General features: G+C 42.4%; 1 protein-coding gene across 1 annotated transcript; it reads right to left on the reverse strand.

Moving 5' to 3' along the window:
* Positions 1-15479: 15479 nt before the first annotated feature.
* Positions 15480-20438, reverse strand: LOC129602059 (uncharacterized). The gene is made up of 3 exons (XM_055501016.1): positions 20233-20438; positions 15955-16275; positions 15480-15819 (listed from the first exon to the last, which is right to left on the reverse strand). The coding sequence occupies exons 1-3, from the start codon at positions 20436-20438 to the stop codon at positions 15645-15647; spliced, it is 702 nt and encodes a 233-aa protein (XP_055356991.1). The 3' UTR covers positions 15480-15644.
* Between the last annotated feature and the right edge of the window lie 225 nt (positions 20439-20663).

Below are 20663 nucleotides of genomic sequence, written 5' to 3' on the forward strand. Positions count from 1 at the left end.
CGAAAAGTCCGGATGTTCGGCAAAAATTCCGTCATTTTTTAGAATAACGATGTTTTTGCGAATGGACCGGAGGCTTGGCAAAACTGCCGTCATTTTTAGAATAACGATGTTTTCGCAAAAAATGCCGCCATTCATTCGGAAACATCAGTGTCCTGCGATTAGTCCGAGGGTTTCCCAGAAATGCAATCTTTCATGCGAAACATCGATGTTTCCGCGATAGGTCCGGATGTTTGGCAAAAATGCCGTCATTTTTTTAGTATAACCATGTTTTCGCGAAGAAACCGGAAGTCCGAGGGTTTCCCAGTCCGAGGATTTCGAGGTCCGAGGGTTTCCCAGTCCGAGGGTTTCCCAGGAATGCATTCTTTCATGCGAAAACATCGATGTTTTCGCGAAAGGTCCAGATGTTTGGCAGAAATGTCGTAATTTTTTTAGAATATCGATGTTTTTGCGAGTAGTCCTTATGTCTCGCAATAATGCCGTGATTTTTTTAAGAATAACAATGTTTTCGCAAAAATGCCGCCTTTTATTCGGAAACATCGGTGTCTTTGCGATTAGTCAGAGGGTTTCCCAAAAATGCCTTCTTTCATGCGAAACATCGATGTTTTCGCGGATGGACCGGGATTTTCGCGAAAATCCCGCCGTTCATTCGGAAACATCGGTGTCCCTGCGATTAGTCTGCAATTTTACCAAAAATGCCCTCTTGTATGCGTAAACGTTGATGTTTTTGCGATAGGTCCAGATGTTTGGCAGAAATGCCGTAATTTTTCTAGAATATCGATGTTTTTGCGAGTAATCCTTATGTCTCGCAAAAAAGCCGTCATTGTTTTAGAATATCGACGTTTTCGCGAGTAGTCCTTATGTCTCGAAAAATGCCGTTATTTTTAAGAATAACGATGTTTTTGCGAATGGACCGGAAATTTCGCAAAAATGCTGCATCTCATTCGGAAACATCGGTGTCCTTGGGATTAGTCCGAGAGTTTTCCAGAAATGCACTCTTGCATGCGAAAACATCGATGTTTTTGCGAAAGGTCCGCATGTTTGGCAAAAAAACCGTCATTTTTTCAAAATATCGATGTTTTCGCGAGTAGTCCTTATGTCTCACAAAAATGCCGTCATTTTTTAGAAAAACGATGTTTTCGCGAATGGACCGGATGTTGCGCAAAAATACCGCCTTTCATTTGGAAAGATAGGTGTCCCTGCGATTAGTCTGATAGTTTCCCAAAAATGCCCTCTTTCATTTGAAAACATCGATGTTTCCGCGAAAGGTCCGGATGTTTGGCAAAAATGCCGTCATTTTTTTAGTATAACCATGTTTTCGCGAAGAAACCGGAAGTCCGAGGGTTTCCCAGTCCGAGGGTTTCGAGGTCCGAGGGTTTCCCAGTCCGACGGTTTCCCAGAAATGCATTCTTTCATGCAAAAACATCGATGTTTTGGCGAAAGGTCCAGATGTTTGGCAGAAATGCCGTAATTTTTTTAGAATATCGATGTTTTTGCGAGTAGTCCTTATGTCTCGCAATAATGCCGTCATTGTTTTAGAATATCGACGTTTTCGCGAGTAGTCCTTATTTCTCGAAAACTGCCGTCATTTTTTAGAATAACGATGTTTTTTGCGAATGGACCGGAGGTTGGCAAAACTGCCGTCATTTTTAGAATAACGATGTTTTCGCAAAAAATGCCGCCATTCATTCGGAAACATCAGTGTCCTGCGATTAGTCCGAGGGTTTCCCAGAAATGCAATCTTTCATGCGAAACATCGATGTTTCCGCGATAGGTCCGGATGTTTGGCAAAAATGCCGTCATTTTTTTAATATAACCATGTTTTCGCGAAGAAACCGGAAGTCCGAGGGTTTCCCAGTCCGAGGGTTTCGAGGTCCGAGGGTTTCCCAGTCCGAGGGTTTCCCAGAAATGCATTCTTTCATGCGAAAACATCGATGTTTTCGCGAAAGGTCCAGATGTTTGGCAGAAATGTCGTAATTTTTTTAGAATATCGATGTTTTTGCGAGTAGTCCTTATGTCTCGCAATAATGCCGTGATTTTTTTAAGAATAACAATGTTTTCGCAAAAATGCCGCCTTTTATTCGGAAACATCGGTGTCTTTGCGATTAGTCAGAGGGCTTCCCAAAAATGCCTTCTTTCATGCGAAACATCGATGTTTTCGCGGATGGACCGGGATTTTCGCGAAAATCCCGCCGTTCATTCGGAAACATCGGTGTCCCTGCGATTAGTCTGCAATTTTACCAAAAATGCCCTCTTTCATGCGAAAACATTGATGTTTTTGCGATAGGTCCAGATGTTTGGCAGAAATGCCGTAATTTTTTTAGAATATCCATGTTTTTGCGAGTAGTCCTTATGTCTCGCAAAAAAGCCGTCATTGTTTTAGAATATCGACGTTTTCGCGAGTAGTCCTTATGTCTAGAAAAATGCCGTTATTTTTAAGAATAACGATGTTTTTGCGAATGGACCGGAAATTTCGCAAAAATGCCGCATCTCATTCGGAAACATCGGTGTCCTTGGGATTAGTCCGAGAGTTTTCCAGAAATGCACTCTTGCATGCGAAAACATCGATGTTTTTGCGAAAGGTCCGCATGTTTGGCAAAAATACCGTCATTTTTTCAGAATATCGATGTTTTCGCGAGTAGTCCTTATGTCTCACAAAAATGCCGTCATTTTTTAGAAAAACGATGTTTTCGCGAATGGACCGGAAGTTTCGCAAAAATACCGCCTTTCATTCGGAAAGATAGGTGTCCCTGCGATTAGTCTGATAGTTTCCCAAAAATGCCCTCTTTCATGTGAAAACATCGATGTTTCCGCGATAGGTCCGGATGTTTGGCAAAAATGCCGTCATTTTTTTAGTATAACCATGTTTTCGCGAAGAAACCGGAAGTCCGAGGGTTTCCCAGTCCGAGGGTTTCGAGGTCCGAGGGTTTCCCAGTCCGAGGGTTTCCCAGAAATGCATTCTTTCATGCGAAAACATCGATGTTTTCGCGAAAGGTCCAGATGTTTGGCAGAAATGTCGTAATTTTTTTAGAATATCGATGTTTTTGCGAGTAGTCCTTATGTCTCGCAATAATGCCGTCATTTTTTCAGAATATCGATGTTTTCTCGAGTAGTCTTTATGTCTCGAAAAAATGCCGTCATTTTTTTAAGAATAACAATGTTTTCGCAAAAATGCCGCCTTTTATTCGGAAACATCGGTGTCATTGCGATTAGTCAGAGGGTTTCCCAAAAATGCCTTCTTTCATGCGAAACATCGATGTTTTCGCGCATGGACCGGGATTTTCGCGAAAATCCCGCCGTTCATTCGGAAACATCGGTGTCCCTGCGATTAGTCTGCAATTTTACCAAAAATGCCCTCTTTCATGCGAAAACATTGATGTTTTGCGATAGGTCCAGATGTTTGGCAGAAATGCCGTAATTTTTTTAGGATATCGATGTTTTTCGCAATTTCGCAAAAATGCCGCATCTCATTCGGAAACATCGGTGTCCTTGGGATTAGTCCGAGAGTTTTCCAGAAATGCACTCTTGCATGCGAAAACATCGATGTTTTTGCGAAAGGTCCGCATGTTTGGCAAAAATACCGTCATTTTTTCAGAATATCGATGTTTTCGCGAGTAGTCCTTATGTCTCACAAAAATGCCATCATTTTTTAGAAAAACGATGTTTTCGCGAATGGACCGGAAGTTTCGCAAAAATACCGCCTTTCATTCGGAAAGATAGGTGTCCCTGCGATTAGTCTGATAGTTTCCCAAAAATGCCCTCTTTCATGTGAAAACATCGATGTTTCCGCGATAGGTCCGGATGTTTGGCAAAAATGCCGTCATTTTTTTAGTATAACCATGTTTTCGCGAAGAAACCGGAAGTCCGAGGGTTTCCCAGTCCGAGGGTTTCGAGGTCCGAGGGTTTCCCAGTCCGAGGGTTTCCCAGAAATGCATTCTTTCATGCAAAAACATCGATGTTTTGGCGAAAGGTCAAGAAGTTTGGCAGAAATGCCGTAATTTTTTTAGAATATAGATGTTTTTGCGAGTAGTCCTTATGTCTCGCAATAATGCCGTCATTGTTTTAGAATATCGACGTTTTCGCGAGTAGTCCTTATTTCTCGAAAAATGCCGTCATTTTTTAGAATAACGATGTTTTTGCGAATGGACCGGAGGTTTGGCGAAACTGCCGTTATTTTTTTAGAATAACGATGTTTTCGCAAAAAATGCCGCGTTTTTTTCGGAAACATCAGTGTCCTTGCGATTAGTCCGAGGGTTTCCCAGAAATGCATTCTTTCATGCGAAAACATCGATGTTTTCGCGAAAGGTCCAGATGTTTGGCAGAAATGCCGCCATTTTTTCAGAATAACGACGTTTTTGCAAATGGACCGGAAGTTTCGCAGAAATACCGCCTTTCATTCGGAAACATCGGTGTGCCTGCGATTAGTTCGAAGGTTTTCTAAAAATGCCCTCTGTCATGCAAAAACATCGATGTTACGCGAAAAGTCCGAATGTTTGGCAAAAATGCTGTCATTTTTTTAGAATTTCGATGTTTTCGCGAATGGTCCCGATTCGTCGCAAAACTGCCGCCATTTTTTTAAAATCACGATCTTTTCGCAAAAATGCCGCCTTTCATTCAGAAGCATCGGTGTCCTTGCGATTAGTCTGAAGGTTTCCCAGAAATGCATTCTTTCATGCGAAAACATCGATGTTTACGCGAAAAGTCCGGATGTTTGGCAAAAATGCCGTCATTTTTTTAGTATAACCATGTTTTCGCGAAGAAACCGGAAGTCCGAGGGTTTCCCAGTCCGAGGATTTCGAGGTCCGAGGGTTTCCCAGTCCGAGGGTTTCCCAGGAATGCATTCTTTCATGCGAAAACATCGATGTTTTCGCGAAAGGTCCAGATGTTTGGCAGAAATGTCGTAATTTTTTTAGAATATCGATGTTTTTGCGAGTAGTCCTTATTTCTCGAAAAATGCCGTCATTTTTTAGAATAACGATGTTTTCGCAAAAATGCCGCCTTTTATTCGGAAACATCGGTGTCTTTGCGATTAGTCAGAGGGTTTCCCAAAAATGCCTTCTTTCATGCGAAACATCGATGTTTTCGCGGATGGACCGGGATTTTCGCGAAAATCCCGCCGTTCATTCGGAAACATCGGTGTCCCTGCGATTAGTCTGCAATTTTACCAAAAATGCCCTCTTGTATGCGTAAACGTTGATGTTTTTGCGATAGGTCCAGATGTTTGGCAGAAATGCCGTAATTTTTCTAGAATATCGATGTTCTTGCGAGTAATCCTTATGTCTCGCAAAAAAGCCGTCATTGTTTTAGAATATCGACGTTTTCGCGAGTAGTCCTTATGTCTCGAAAAATGCCGTTATTTTTAAGAATAACGATGTTTTTGCGAATGGACCGGAAATTTCGCAAAATGCTGCATCTCATTCGGAAACATCGGTGTCCTTGGGATTAGTCCGAGAGTTTTCCAGAAATGCACTCTTGCATGCGAAAACATCGATGTTTTTGCGAAAGGTCCGCATGTTTGGCAAAAAAACCGTCATTTTTTCAAAATATCGATGTTTTCGCGAGTAGTCCTTATGTCTCACAAAAATGCCGTCATTTTTTAGAAAAACGATGTTTTCGCGAATGGACCGGATGTTGCGCAAAAATACCGCCTTTCATTTGGAAAGATAGGTGTCCCTGCGATTAGTCTGATAGTTTCCCAAAAATGCCCTCTTTCATTTGAAAACATCGATGTTTCCGCGAAAGGTCCGGATGTTTGGCAAAAATGCCGTCATTTTTTTAGTATAACCATGTTTTCGCGAAGAAACCGGAAGTCCGAGGGTTTCCCAGTCCGAGGGTTTCGAGGTCCGAGGGTTTCCCAGTCCGACGGTTTCCAGAAATGCATTCTTTCATGCAAAACATCGATGTTTTGGCGAAAGGTCCAGATGTTTGGCAGAAATGCCGTAATTTTTTTAGAATATCGATGTTTTTGCGAGTAGTCCTTATGTCTCGCAATAATGCCGTCATTGTTTTAGAATATCGACGTTTTCGCGAGTAGTCCTTATTTCTCGAAAACTGCCGTCATTTTTTAGAATAACGATGTTTTTGCGAATGGACCGGAGGTTGGCAAAACTGCCGTCATTTTTAGAATAACGATGTTTTCGCAAAAAATGCCGCCATTCATTCGGAAACATCAGTGTCCTGCGATTAGTCCGAGGGTTTCCCAGAAATGCAATCTTTCATGCGAAACATCGATGTTTCCGCGATAGGTCCGGATGTTTGGCAAAAATGCCGTCATTTTTTTAATATAACCATGTTTTCGCGAAGAAACCGGAAGTCCGAGGGTTTCCCAGTCCGAGGGTTTCGAGGTCCGAGGGTTTCCCAGTCCGAGGGTTTCCCAGAAATGCATTCTTTCATGCGAAAACATCGATGTTTTCGCGAAAGGTCCAGATGTTTGGCAGAAATGTCGTAATTTTTTTAGAATATCGATGTTTTTGCGAGTAGTCCTTATGTCTCGCAATAATGCCGTGATTTTTTTAAGAATAACAATGTTTTCGCAAAAATGCCGCCTTTTATTCGGAAACATCGGTGTCTTTGCGATTAGTCAGAGGGCTTCCCAAAAATGCCTTCTTTCATGCGAAACATCGATGTTTTCGCGGATGGACCGGATTTTCGCGAAAATCCCGCCGTTCATTCGGAAACATCGGTGTCCCTGCGATTAGTCTGCAATTTTACCAAAATGCCCTCTTTCATGCGAAAACATTGATGTTTTGCGATAGGTCCAGATGTTTGGCAGAAATGCCGTAATTTTTTTAGAATATCCATGTTTTTGCGAGTAGTCCTTATGTCTCGCAAAAAAGCCGTCATTGTTTTAGAATATCGACGTTTTCGCGAGTAGTCCTTATGTCTCGAAAAATGCCGTTATTTTTAAGAATAACGATGTTTTTGCGAATGGACCGGAAATTTCGCAAAAATGCCGCATCTCATTCGGAAACATCGGTGTCCTTGGGATTAGTCCGAGAGTTTTCCAGAAATGCACTCTTGCATGCGAAAACATCGATGTTTTTGCGAAAGGTCCGCATGTTTGGCAAAAATACCGTCATTTTTTCAAAATATCGATGTTTTCGCGAGTAGTCCTTATGTCTCACAAAAATGCCGTCATTTTTAGAAAACGATGTTTTCGCGAATGGACCGGAAGTTTCGCAAAAATACCGCCTTTCATTCGGAAAGATAGGTGTCCCTGCGATTAGTCTGATAGTTTCCCAAAAATGCCCTCTTTCATGTGAAAACATCGATGTTTCCGCGATAGGTCCGGATGTTTGGCAAAAATGCCGTCATTTTTTTAGTATAACCATGTTTTCGCGAAGAAACCGGAAGTCCGAGGGTTTCCCAGTCCGAGGGTTTCGAGGTCCGAGGGTTTCCCAGTCCGAGGGTTTCCCAGAAATGCATTCTTTCATGCGAAAACATCGATGTTTTCGCGAAAGGTCCAGATGTTTGGCAGAAATGTCGTAATTTTTTTAGAATATCGATGTTTTTGCGAGTAGTCCTTATGTCTCGCAATAATGCCGTCATTTTTTCAGAATATCGATGTTTTCTCGAGTAGTCTTTATGTCTCGAAAAAATGCCGTCATTTTTTTAAGAATAACAATGTTTTCGCAAAAATCCCGCCGTTCATTCGGAAACATCGGTGTCCCTGCGATTAGTCTGCAATTTTACCAAAAATGCCCTCTTTCATGCGAAAACATTGATGTTTTTGCGATAGGTCCAGATGTTTGGCAGAAATGCCGTAATTTTTTTAGAATATCGATGTTTTTGCGAGTAGTCCTTATGTCTCGCAAAAAAGCCGTCATTGTTTTAGAATATCGACGTTTTCGCGAGTAGTCCTTATGTCTCGAAAAATGCCGTTATTTTTAAGAATAACGATGTTTTTGCGAATGGACCGGAAATTTCGCAAAAATGCCGCATCTCATTCGGAAACATCGGTGTCCTTGGGATTAGTCCGAGTTTTCCAGAAATGCACTCTTGCATGCGAAAACATCGATGTTTTTGCGAAAGGTCCGCATGTTGGGCAAAAATACCGTCATTTTTCAAAATATCGATGTTTTCGCGAGTAGTCCTTATGTCTCACAAAATGCCGTCATTTTTTAGAAAAACGATGTTTTCGCGAATGGACCGGAAGTTTCGCAAAAATACCGCCTTCATTCGGAAAGATAGGTGTTCCTGCGATTAGTCTGATAGTTTCCCAAAAATGCCCTCTTTCATGTGAAAACATCGATGTTTCCGCGATAGGTCCGGATGTTTGGCAAAAATGCCGTCATTTTTTTAGTATAACCATGTTTTCGCGAAGAAACCGGAAGTCCGAGGGTTTCCCAGTCCGAGGGTTTCGAGGTCCGAGGGTTTCCCAGTCCGAGGGTTTCCCAGAAATGCATTCTTTCATGCGAAAACATCGATGTTTTCGCGAAAGGTCCAGATGTTTGGCAGAAATGCCGTAATTTTTTTTGAATATCGATGTTTCTGCGAGTAGTACTTATGTCTCGCAAAAATGTTGTCATTTTTTTAAGAATAACAATGTTTTCGCAAAAATGCCGCCTTTTATTCGGAAACATCTGTGTCTTTCCGATTAGTCAGAGGGTTTCCCAAAAATGCCTTCTTTCATGCGAAAACATCGATGTTTTCGCGAATGTTCCTTATGTCTCGCAAAAATGCCGTCATTTTTTCAGAATATCGATGTTTTCGCGAAAATTGCCGCCTTTTTTTGGAAACATCAGTGTCCTTGCGATTAGTCAGAAGGTTTCCCAAAAATGCCTTCTTTCATGCAAAAACATCGATGTTTTCGCGAATGTTCCTTATGTCTCGTGCCATTTTTTTCAGAATATCGATGTTTTCGCGAGTAGTCTTTATGTCTCGAAAAATGTCGTCATTTTTAGAATAACGATATGAATGGACCGGAGGTTTGGCCAAAATTCCTTTATTTTTTAGAATAACGATGTTTTCGCAAAAAATGCCGCGTTTTTTTCGGAAACATCAGTGTCCTTGCGATTAGTCCGAGGGTTTTTCCAGAAATGCATTCTTTCATGCGAAAACATCGATGTTTTCGCGAAAGGACCAGATGTTTGGCAAAAAGGCCGCCGTTTTCTTAGAATAACGATGTTTTTGCTAATGGACCGGAAATTCGCAAAATGCCGCACCGGGATTAGTTCTCAAAAATGCACTCCATGCGAAAACATCGATGTTTTGCGAAAGGTCCGAGGTTTTGCAAAATGCCGTTATTTTTTTAGAATAACGATGTTTTCGCAAAAAAATGCCGCGTTTTTTAGGAAACATCAGTGTCCTTGCGATTAGTCCGAGGTTTTCCAGAAATGCATTCTTTCATGCGAAAACATCGATGTTTTCGCGAAAGGTCAGATGTTTGGCAAAAGGCCGCCGTTTTCTTAGAATAACGATGTTTTTTGCTAATGGACCGGAAGTTTCGCAAAATGCCGCATCTCATTCGGAAACATCGGTGTCCTTGGGATTAGTCCGAGGTTTTCCAGAAATGCTCTTGCATGCGAAAACATCGATGTTTTTGCGAAAAGTCCGAATGTTTTGCAAAAAATACCGTCATTTTTTCAGAATATCGATGTTTTCGCGAGTAGTCCTATGTCTCACAAAAATGCCGTCATTTTTTAGAAAAATGATTTCGCGCGATGGACCGAAGTTTCGCAAAATACCGCCTTTCATCGAAAGATCGGTGTCCTGCGATTAGTCTGATAGTTTCCCAAAATGCTCTTTCATGTGAAAACATCGATGTTTCCGCGATAGGTCCGATGTTTGGCAAAATGCCGTCATTTTTTCAGATATATGTTTTCGCGAAGAAACCGAAGTCCGAGGTTTCCCAGTCCGAGGTTTCGAGGTCCGAGGTTTCCAGTCCGAGGTTTCCCAGAAATGCCTTCTTTCATGCGAAAACATCGATGTTTTCGCGAAAGCCAGAGGTTTGGCAGAAATGCGTAATTTTTTTAGAATATCGATGTTTTTGCGAGTAGTCCTTATGTCTCGCAATAATGCCGTCATTTTTTCAGAATATCGATGTTTTCTCGAGTAGTCTTTATGTCTCGAAAAATGCCGTATTTTTTAAGAATAACAATGTTTTCGCAAAATGCCGCCTTTTATTCGGAAACATCGGTGTCTTTGCGATTAGTCAGAGGTTTCCCAAAAATGCCTTCTTTCATGCGAAACATCGATGTTTTCGCGGATGGACCGGATTTTCGCAAAAATGCCGCCGTTCATTCGGAAACATCGGTGTCCTGCGGATTAGTCTGCAATTTTACCGAAATGCACTCTTGCATGCGAAAACATCGATGTTTTGCGAAAGGTCCGATGTTTGGCAGAAATGCCGTAATTTTTTTAGAATATCGATGTTTTTGCGAGTAGTCCTTATGTCTCACAAAAAATGCCGTCATTGTTTTAGAATATCGACGTTTTCGCGAGCGAGAATGGACCGGAAATTTCGCAAAAATGCCGCATCTCATTCGGAAACATCGGTGTCCTTGGATTAGTCCGAGTTTTCCAGAAATGCATTCTTGCATGCGAAAACATCGATGTTTTTGCTGAAAGGTCTCGATGTTTGGCAAAATACCGTCATTTTTCAAAATATCGATGTTTTCGCGAGTAGTCCTTATGTCTCACAAAATGCCGTCATTTTTTAGAAAACATCGATGTTTTCGCGAATGGACCGGAAGTTTCGCAAAATACCGCCTTTCATTCGAAAGATAGGTGTCCCTGCGATTAGTCTGGTAGTTTCCCAAAAATGCCCTCTTTCATGTGAAAACATCGATGTTTCCGCGATAGGTCCGATGTTTGGCAAAATGCCGTCATTTTTTTTAGTATAACCATGTTTTCGCGAAGAAACCGGAAGTCCGAGGTTTCCCAGTCCGAGGTTTCGAGGTCCGAGGTTTCCAGTCCGAGGGTTTCCAGAATGATTTTCATGCGAAAACATCGATGTTTCGCGAAAGGTCCAGATGTTTGGCAGATGTTTCCCAGTCCGAGGGTTTCGAGGTCCGAGGGTTTCCCAGTCCGAGGGTTTCCAGAAATGACATTCTTTCATGCGAAAACATCGATGTTTTCGCGAAAGGTCCAGATGTTTGGCAGAAATGCCGTAATTTTTTTGAATATCGATGTTTCTGCGAGTAGTACTTATGTCTCGCAAAAATGTTGTCATTTTTTAAGAATAACAATGTTTTCGCAAAAATGCCGCCTTTTATTCGGAAACATCTGTGTCTTTCCGATTAGTCAGAGGGTTTCCCAAAAATGCCTTCTTTCATGCGAAAACATCGATGTTTTCGCGAATGTTCCTTATGTCTCGCAAAAATGCCGTCATTTTTTCAGAATATCGATGTTTTCGCGAAAATTGCCGCCTTTTTTTGGAAACATCAGTGTCCTTGCGATTAGTCAGAAGGTTTCCCAAAAGTGCCTTCTTTCATGCAAAAACATCGATGTTTTCGCGAATGTTCCTTATGTCTCGCAAAAATGCCGTCAATTTTTTTAGAATATCGATGTTTTCGCGAGTAGTCTTTATGTCTCGAAAAAATGTCGTCATTTTTTAGAATAACGATGTTCTCGCGAATGGACCGGAGGTTTGGCCAAAATTCCTTTATTTTTTTAGAATAACGATGTTTTCGCAAAAAATGCCGCGTTTTTTTCGGAAACATCAGTGTCCTTGCGATTAGTCCGAGGGTTTTTCCAGAAATGCATTCTTTCATGCGAAAACATCGATGTTTTCGCGAAAGGTCCAGATGTTTGGCAAAAAGGCCGCCGTTTTCTTAGAATAACGATGTTTTTGCTAATGGACCGGAAGTTTCGCAAAAATGCCGCCTTTCATTCGGAAACATCGGCGTCCCTGCGATTAGTTCGAAGGTTTTCTAAAAATGCCCTCTGTCATGCAAAAACATCGATGTTACGCGAAAAGTCCGAATGTTTTGCAAAAATGCTGTCATTTTTTTGTAATATCGATGTTTTCGCGAATGGTCCCGATGTGTCGCAAAACTGCCGTCATTTTTTTAAAATAACGATCTTTTCGCAAAAATGCCGCCTTTCATTCGGAAACATCGGTGTCCTTGCGATTAGTCTGAGGGTTTCCCAGAAATGCATTCTTTCATGCGAAAACATCGATGTTTACGCGAAAAGTCCGGATGTTCGGCAAAAATGCCGTCATCTTTTTAGGATATCGATGTTTTTGCGAGTAGTCCTTATGTCTCGCAAAAATGCCGTCATTTTTTCAGAATATCGATGTTTTCGCGAAGAAACCGGAAGTCCGAGGGTTTCCCAGTCCGAGGGTTTCCCAGAAATGCATTCTTTCATGCGAAAACATCGATGTTTTCGCGAAAGGTCCAGATGTTTGGCAGAAATGCCGTAATTTTTTTAGAATATCGATGTTTTTGCGAGTAGTCCTTATGTCTCGCAAAAATGCCGTCATTTTTTCAGAATATCGATGTTTTCGCGAGTAGTCTTTATGTCTCGAAAAAATGCCGTCATTTTTTTAAGAATAACAATGTTTTCGCAAAAATGCCGCCTTTTATTCGGAAACATCGGTGTCTTTGCGATTAGTCAGAGGGTTTCCCAAAAATGCCTTCTTTCATGCGAAAACATCGATGTTTTCGCGAATGTTCCTTATGTCTCGCAAAAATGCCGTCATTTTTTCAGAAAATCGATGTTTTCGCGAATGGATCGGAGATTTGGCGAAACTGCCGTCATTTTTTTAGAATAACGATGTCTTCACACATCTGACTGTGCGTGCGAATGTGCGTTCTCATACAATACAATACTGCTGTCTAGTACTTAAGCATGCCGTTGAATACTGTGCATCACGTCTGTCTTAGCATACGCTAATAGCACGGTTTACACATGTACCAATAAAGTACCATGTATCAGAATCATATTTCTTCAGCAGGAGAATGATATCCAGCTAATTTTATTTACTTAGCTAATGGCTTACTACAGTTAAAACTCAAAATAAAAACCTACTGCGTAACTCAGTCTTCTCAGAATTATTCTGGCTTATTATCGTTGAGTTGGCAGAATTAAACTGTGTGAAAAAACTGCAGCATATGCATGTGCGGCTACGCCCATGTACAGATAAGGCCTGCGGGTAGGGACTGCCTATGCAAGTTCGCACTTCTTAGTGATTACGCCGCCCACTGCGTTCATTTTACATAACTAGCTATTCGCTTGTTTCCGTCGGTTTATTTTCCGCCCTTTTGAATTCTTTATTAATGCAGCTACTTTTGCAGATGTCTTTCAGCGCTCACAGTGCTGCATATATGTATCTGTATGTACAGTATATGCATGGAGCGATAATCCAGTGCCACGGAAAAGTGCTGTCGGATTAGCCTGCAAAATAAGCGTTGCACAAAATAAATAAATAATGTCGATAGCAGTAAGAACAAAACTCCCCGACGCCAGGCATTAACATTTTGCAAACCTTCGTCGGCAGCACATTTTGTACAAGGCTTCCGCTTTCACTACAGAACATGCAGAGGAAATCAGTTGAACTTGGCTTTTGATGTATAACAATTAATGCGCATAAAGTTTTTAACGATTGCACTGTGGATCGACTTTGCTGTAAAAGACACATGGCCATAAAGCGGAAAGTGAACCAATATCAGATTCGAAGCATTTTTCCCCGATTTTACAATGAATTATAAAATACTTTAAAATTCATTGTAAAATTATGAGAAAGTGCTTTGAACTTTAATGGCCATGTATTTTTTACAGCAGTGTTTCAAGAATATTGGTTATTAACCAGACTTCTGGAACAAAACAATGCATTTAAACTTTCCGCCCATTTTCATTCGTCATATCTCGACAATTTTTGCGCGTGCAAACTGGTTTAAGAACAATGTACAAAATCATTTAGCTTTAGAAGGACATTACAGAAAATGGATTCGTAGTGAAAAGCGAAAGTTTTAGGGTATATACCATTTTTGACACCATGTACCGGGCCTCCTTGAATCATTTCGCTCTAATTCCGACTTGCAGCTTCTGCTTCGCACATGTACACATTGTCATCTATTCACAGAATACGGTAATAGAATTCGTGGTGACGGGCAAGGAACGCAAGCTAAGAGGGAGTTTAGAGCGGTTGCTACTAGGGTTGTCATCACGTCATCACACGCTATCACAATCACGCCGATTTCTTATTCCCAATCCCATCATGCCGAAGAATTGTAGCCGTGATAATGTGATGGGATGAATGATGGGATTGGGAAGTGATGGGATGATTTTCCATTGCCCGAAAATATGTGTGTTAGTGCCAAAATTTACTGTGCTTTAGTTATACTGCATAACTTTTGCGCGCTACAAAATTTTCTTCTTTTTAAATCAGGCAAACGCTGTATGGGGGAAAATTTATCAGCAAGGCCTTAAGCATTCTGGTCATTACGGTACGCTACGTCACTTTCACCATAGTCTATTTGATTTGGTTGATAATACATTTCTCAACTGTGATAACCGTTTTTTACAACATTTATACCTCATGAAAACAGTAAAATAAATTTTTTTCAAAACATAATTCAATAAATTTTATTTTATTTTCGTCCCATCCTACTATTCCCATCACTTCACCTTCCCATTCCCATCACATCCCACCTCAAAAATCAGGGTGGGATGACAACCATAGTTGCTGCAACTTTGTGGCTACGTGCTATCCCCTCTTCCGATGCGCAAATGCTAGTCTGTTCGCATAAACTCGTCGCCAGCTTGCTACACTTCTAGCTGATAGCAAGAAAGTAGCCAGTTCCCAGCGGCTTGCTACGACTAGACGGCACCCGCCCGGTGTGACCGTAGAAGGCAACCGCCCACAGTAACGGCAGGTAGCAACAGCAGCGCCCGCCCACCGCTACGGCAGCGGACAACCTCTTATGGTGGCGGGTTACTTGACTATGGCAAGCCGATATTAGGCTTTTGGCAAGCCGACATTAGGCATATGGTAAGCCGACATTAAGTACATTAGGGCAAGCCGATATTAATATTGGTATTTTCTGGAAATTAATTCAATCCGCTTTAACTTTCTAATTTATTGTACATATAAAACATTATTTATTTGATTTGTTTCAAGATTTCGTCTTCAAAATCTAAATCGAAATCTTTGAAAATTTTAATTTTGAAACTTCAAGTTTAGTTGTAAGTTAAAATTAAAAAAAAATATTTAAGTTCCAATTTGAACTTGAATTTTAAAAAAAATACAGTTCAACTTTCAAATTTATTTTAAAAGTTAAAATTGAAGTTTAAATTTAAAAAGTTTCATTACATTATCGTGTTTGTTAATTCGACCTTGGTTTCAAACTTTTTAATGGTTATTGTGTACTGTATCGAATTTTTACGCATCATCTGCGAAGTTGGTACATATATGGATTAGTAACCTCAAGAGGTTACTACATGGCTTTACCATTGTCCTTACGAGCTAGCAATCTAGTCACGACTACCAATAGCATCGTTTGTTTATGGAGACATTTGCGCTACATAGTCGGGCTACATAGCCAGCTACGTAGCAGTAGTCAGCCAGCATAAACTCATTTTGTGGAACTACTTGCTACCAAAACGGCTACGGGAGACCACGCCTGCGAAAATGGTAGCAAGTAGCAAGTAGTCAGGTCCGATAAACTGCCTCTAAGTAAAAGTCTGCCGTTGTCGCTGGACTAAACGTATGACACTCTGACGTTATCGCTATCGAGTTCGCTATCGTTCAGGCAGTGAGCGGCATAAATCTGCACCGCCGATTCCCGGATGGTCTGCACGGCCTCCGCGCCACAGTACGCCGCTTTTTGCGCGCTGGCTGGACCAATGAACTTCTCGATTCTCGCCACGTTAACGCTGCAGTAAAAAGCGGGAATATCAGTTAAAACTGACTCTGCAACCCAGTTTTCGATGCACATAATATTATACGTATATGCAAAGTGTAAAACGTATTAAATCGTGCAATTTCAATAGGTATTCGGGTATTGGTACTTCATATATGGTCGGCCGACGCCACCTTCCTGGCAGTATTCCACGCGGCCGCACACCGGATGGCTGTTGACAGGGACTTCCTCCACCTCATCCCTAGCAGTCGCTTCCTCGGCCCGGCGGAGGAACTGCTGCAACTTGGGGTCGTGTTGGCGGCAGTGACTAACCGCGCGAAAGTAATTGACGGGTGCAATGCTGGTCGCGCAGAGACGGGCCAAGGCGATTTTCAACTCGGAGCCGTACCATCCGCTGGAATCATCTTCGAGGAATTCCGGGCAGCGGGTCAGCAGGTCGCGGACGCAGTGTCCGGTGTTGTTGGAGTATCTGCAAAGCACCCGCGTATCCTATCAGGAAGCATAGGAATAAAACATTGCCATTGAATGATTATTTTATTATTTTTATTACTATTATTATTGCCGAACAACAGCAGCCGAACTCCATAAACGGGGATACCATACCAGTAACCAGGCTTCTGGAAAATGTTATTCATTATTTTGAAATGTGGCGTCCTGGTGCGCAGTGCTTAGTTTTTCAAGGTTCGCCCTGGCATTGCCCGAGTCAAAAGCTCTTCGGAAGAATTCTTTGAGCAGTATTGTCAAAAGGAATTTGCACGCGATGGAAGAGGGCAATACAAACGCCGACCGCCCCAATAGTCGTTCAACTCGTAAAGCGCCACAGGGAAACAAGGGAAAGAGAATGGACGACGCAAAGCAGCTTCGTAAACGCGTGGCTCAGATGTTTCAAAATAGGCGGACCAAGGACATTGTGAAATTTCTTTCCTCCGAAACCATAGCGGAAATGAATGATGAAACCGTAGCTGCATTAAAAGATAAGCATCCCCAGCGGTTGACCAATGACATTTTTCCCACTCTTGCATCAGCGCCAACAGCGATACCGCGTGTCTCTCCGGCTGAGTTACTGGACGCCGTTTGTAGTATGCCTGCTGGCTCTGCTGGAGGGTTTACGGGAATGAAACCGCAGCACTTAAAAGACATGCTGAACCGCCGGGATGATGTGGAAAGTGAGCTGTGTCTGGCGATGACGAGTCTAATAGACATTGTACTCAATGGTAAAGTTCCAGCTGAAGTGCGACCCTTTCTGTTTGGAGCTAATTAATCCCTTTAAAAAAACCTACTGGAGGAATCCGCCCCATCGCAGTTGGTGAGGTGTTACGCAGAGTAGATTCAAAAATCGTCAGCGCAAGATGTCAGGAACAATTAGGTGCACTATTCCGTCCCATTCAACTGGGATATGGCACGAAAGGAGGCGCGGAAGCTGTGGTACATGCAGCGCGAAGTTACTTGGAAACTGACCACGGAGGCACGCGCGTGATGGTCAAACTGGACTTCAAAAATGCTTTCAATATGTCCCTACAGATACAACGTGACTGCGAGTGTTAACGCTAACACTCACAGATGCAACGGTACAAAGTTCAAGCAGAGATAACGCTCTGCACAGGGATTGGTTGAATGAATTATCACAGTTGCTCCATTTCACGGATTTGCGTGATTTCCAACAGTTGATCGACATCAACTTTTAGAATTCACACTTCGCACTCACACCACTGCGTATACCTACTTATTCGTATATTTACAGTTAGTTTCACTGTACACTTACACATCGCATTATATTTAGTAGCTACAACAAGGCGGTACGTATGATCTGTTCGGTTAAATCGCTTTTGCTTGAGTTACCTGTTTGTCGTAAGATAATTGGTAATTACTCATTAGGTAATTACTCATTAAAACATGTTAACTCGCTAATTATCATTTCAAGTATACTTACAGTTACATTTCAAGTATACTTAGACAAGGAGTTTACAAGTTTATTTATTTTCTGATTTACCGTAAAATCGTTAATTTTTACAAATTGCAGGTAACTCATAATATAATTACCCGGCTTAGTTTACTTACTTATTAGGACACAATAAAAAATAAAATTAATTAATTTTGGACACGACTGTTGAGAATTACACCGAAGTATTAGTGCGTATTTCAAAACTTGTATAATGATACTTTAACAAGGAAAAATAGCCGTGACAGCAATTTTACCAAAGACTTCGGTGCAGCTAAACAGACACCATGCGTTTTGCACGTTCAAAGATAACCACGTTGTGAATGCTTATGTTATCTTCCGAATGGCCTGTTTTTTGATGGCTCACGGCATATGAATCATGCGGCATCTGCCAGTGACAGTGTTGTCACTGCCAGTCACGTTATATCTGTAGGGACATAATATGATCTGTAGAAGCGCAGTGTTGGAAGCTGTGCAGTCGGTCATACCAGTGTACAATCCCTACTTTGACCAGTCGTACGCACCCGTGTCCCATCTAGCCTGCCAGGATACCGTCAGAAGATATGCCGCTAATCTTCTACCGTCATCGCTTCGGAAAGCGGCGTGCAGCAGGGAGATCCAGGGGGACCGTTAGCATATTGCCTGGGGACATTTCCATTGCTACGTAAGTTGAGGAGCCAGTTCAAAGCCGGCTTTTGGATGACGTAACCTAGCGGGACTGATTGAAAAAATAATGGCAGATATCCGAACAATAGAAGAAGAAGGAAGAAAGATTGGTCTCGTGTTGAACTACAGTAAATGTGAAGCCTTCTTCTTCGGCGGAACCGAAAAAGAGCGAGCGGCCGCCAAGCATCGTTTAGTTTGGGAATGGCCTGATTTTGAGATTTTAGAGAGCGAAAACTTAACGCTATTGGGAGCACCTGTCAACGCGGTCGCAGTGCCATCCTTTTTAAAAAACGAAATTCAACTGATAGAGAGACTAGTGGATAGACTAAAACTGCTGCCATCCCAACAAGCTCTGTACCTGCTCCGAAACTGTCTCAGCGTGCCGAAATTAATGCATACCCTACGCAGCAGCCACTGCTACGAACATCCCGAGGTTCTGCGTGAATTCGACGATTTAATGCACGGTGCGGTTACCTCTATTGTCCATGCCCATATCGAAGACAAGAACTGGATACAGATGACTCTTCCGGTCGGCCGGGGAGGCTTGGGAATGCGGCGAGCAGAGGAGCTAGCTTTATCGGCGTTTATCGCCTCAGCGTCCTCGGTTTTGCCAGTGTGCCTAGAAATGCTCCCAGTCGACCGAATATCGGGTCTAGATCAGGCTACGGACAAGTGGGTGAAGACGTATCAGTGCGAAATGCCCTCCGAAAATCTGAGGAAATATCAGAAAAGCTGGGATCGGCCCGTCGTGGAACGTACATACTCACAGCTACGCCTACAAGCAATGGACAGTGGTAAGCCGCAGGAAATGGCAGCACTATTAGCGGCGTCTGAGAAAGAATCTGCGGCATGGCTGCACGCGCTACCGGCAGCATGCTTGGGAAAGGTGGTGAATGACGAACAAGTTCGAATTGCAGTAGGATAATGGATTACGATTCGGTTTGCCAGTAGTGGCAGCGCATGAATGCGTAGGATGTGGCTTCCAGGTAACTCCTGATGGTCGTCATGGATTGTCCTGCCTGTACAGCAAAGGTAGGTGGAGCCAACATACAGAATTGAACAGTATACTGGAACGAGGTTGCGTAGCAGCGGGCTTTCCCTGCGAGTTGGAACCCGTTGGTTTATCCAGAGACAACGGAAAGCGTCCAGACGGATTGAAATTGGTGCCCGTTCGAGAAGGAAAGCAGCTGGTATGGGACGCCACCTTTGCGGACACGTTAGCACAGTCGTATCTTAGACGGTCAGCAAAGGTTGCGGGCGCAGCGGCACACCAAGCAGAAAACCGGAAACCGATACAATTATCGGGGTCTGGGCGAACAGTACTGGTTTTATCCTTTTGCTGTAGAAACACTCGGAGTGCTCGGCGAAGGAGCCAGAGAAATGGTCAACTTTTTTGGTCGGAAAATCAAGGAGAGAACCGGAGAAGGCAGATCCACGGCTTTTTTAAAGCAGCGCATTAGCCTTGCAATTATTAAAGGCAATGCGGCCGCGATTTTAGGAACTTTACCGGGAAAGAATAAAGTTGTTGACAATAGTGATTTTGGTTGTTTTTTTAATTCTTGATTGTGCAGTATTGGCCGTAGTGGATTGATTGACTGTTATGTCGCTGAGTGAACATAAATAAAAAGCACATTTTGAAAATTTTATCCTTTTGTTTGGTAGGATATTATGAGATGGAAGTTACCCAACTTAGAATTAATCGAAGCCAATTAAGACACATAATCTTGAAACCAGCCGTACTACCACCGCAGGCTACGGACAGATTAACATAAGTAACAGAAAATACGGCCGATAAATGAAGCGACATTAATGTTAACCAACCGGCAATACGCTTCGTCCACCGGCTGGTATTCGAGCAGGATCTCCGCGGTCAACGGCCACGGGATACTCAAGCTCATCAAGCGCTCCACGGTGAGATGCTCCTGCCTTTCGTACTCTTGGCACTGGGCGGCTAGTTCTTCGCAGTTCAGACTGACGACGATGCGCGCACACAGCGCCCAGGCAAACAACGCTAATTGTCGAAACATTCTACGATCTCCGGTTTACCATATATTCTGGCTGTCAAAAGAACGGTTAGTTTATGAAAGTGTGCGGCTGAATTACGGTGTTATATTCGGACCAGCCTTTCTATATTTAGCTTACAATTTCGCTCTCATCCTTTTTCGTTCTATTCTGTACGTACTCATGTCTGAACGTGTAGCCAGCCTATACAAATACGCGGCCAAAGAACTAACCAATCTAGATTTAATTGC

This window comes from Paramacrobiotus metropolitanus, unplaced genomic scaffold (assembly GCF_019649055.1).
Source record: "Paramacrobiotus metropolitanus isolate TYO unplaced genomic scaffold, Prichtersi_v1.0 Parri_scaffold0000318, whole genome shotgun sequence".
Classification (NCBI taxonomy): Eukaryota; Metazoa; Tardigrada; class Eutardigrada; order Parachela; family Macrobiotidae; genus Paramacrobiotus; species Paramacrobiotus metropolitanus.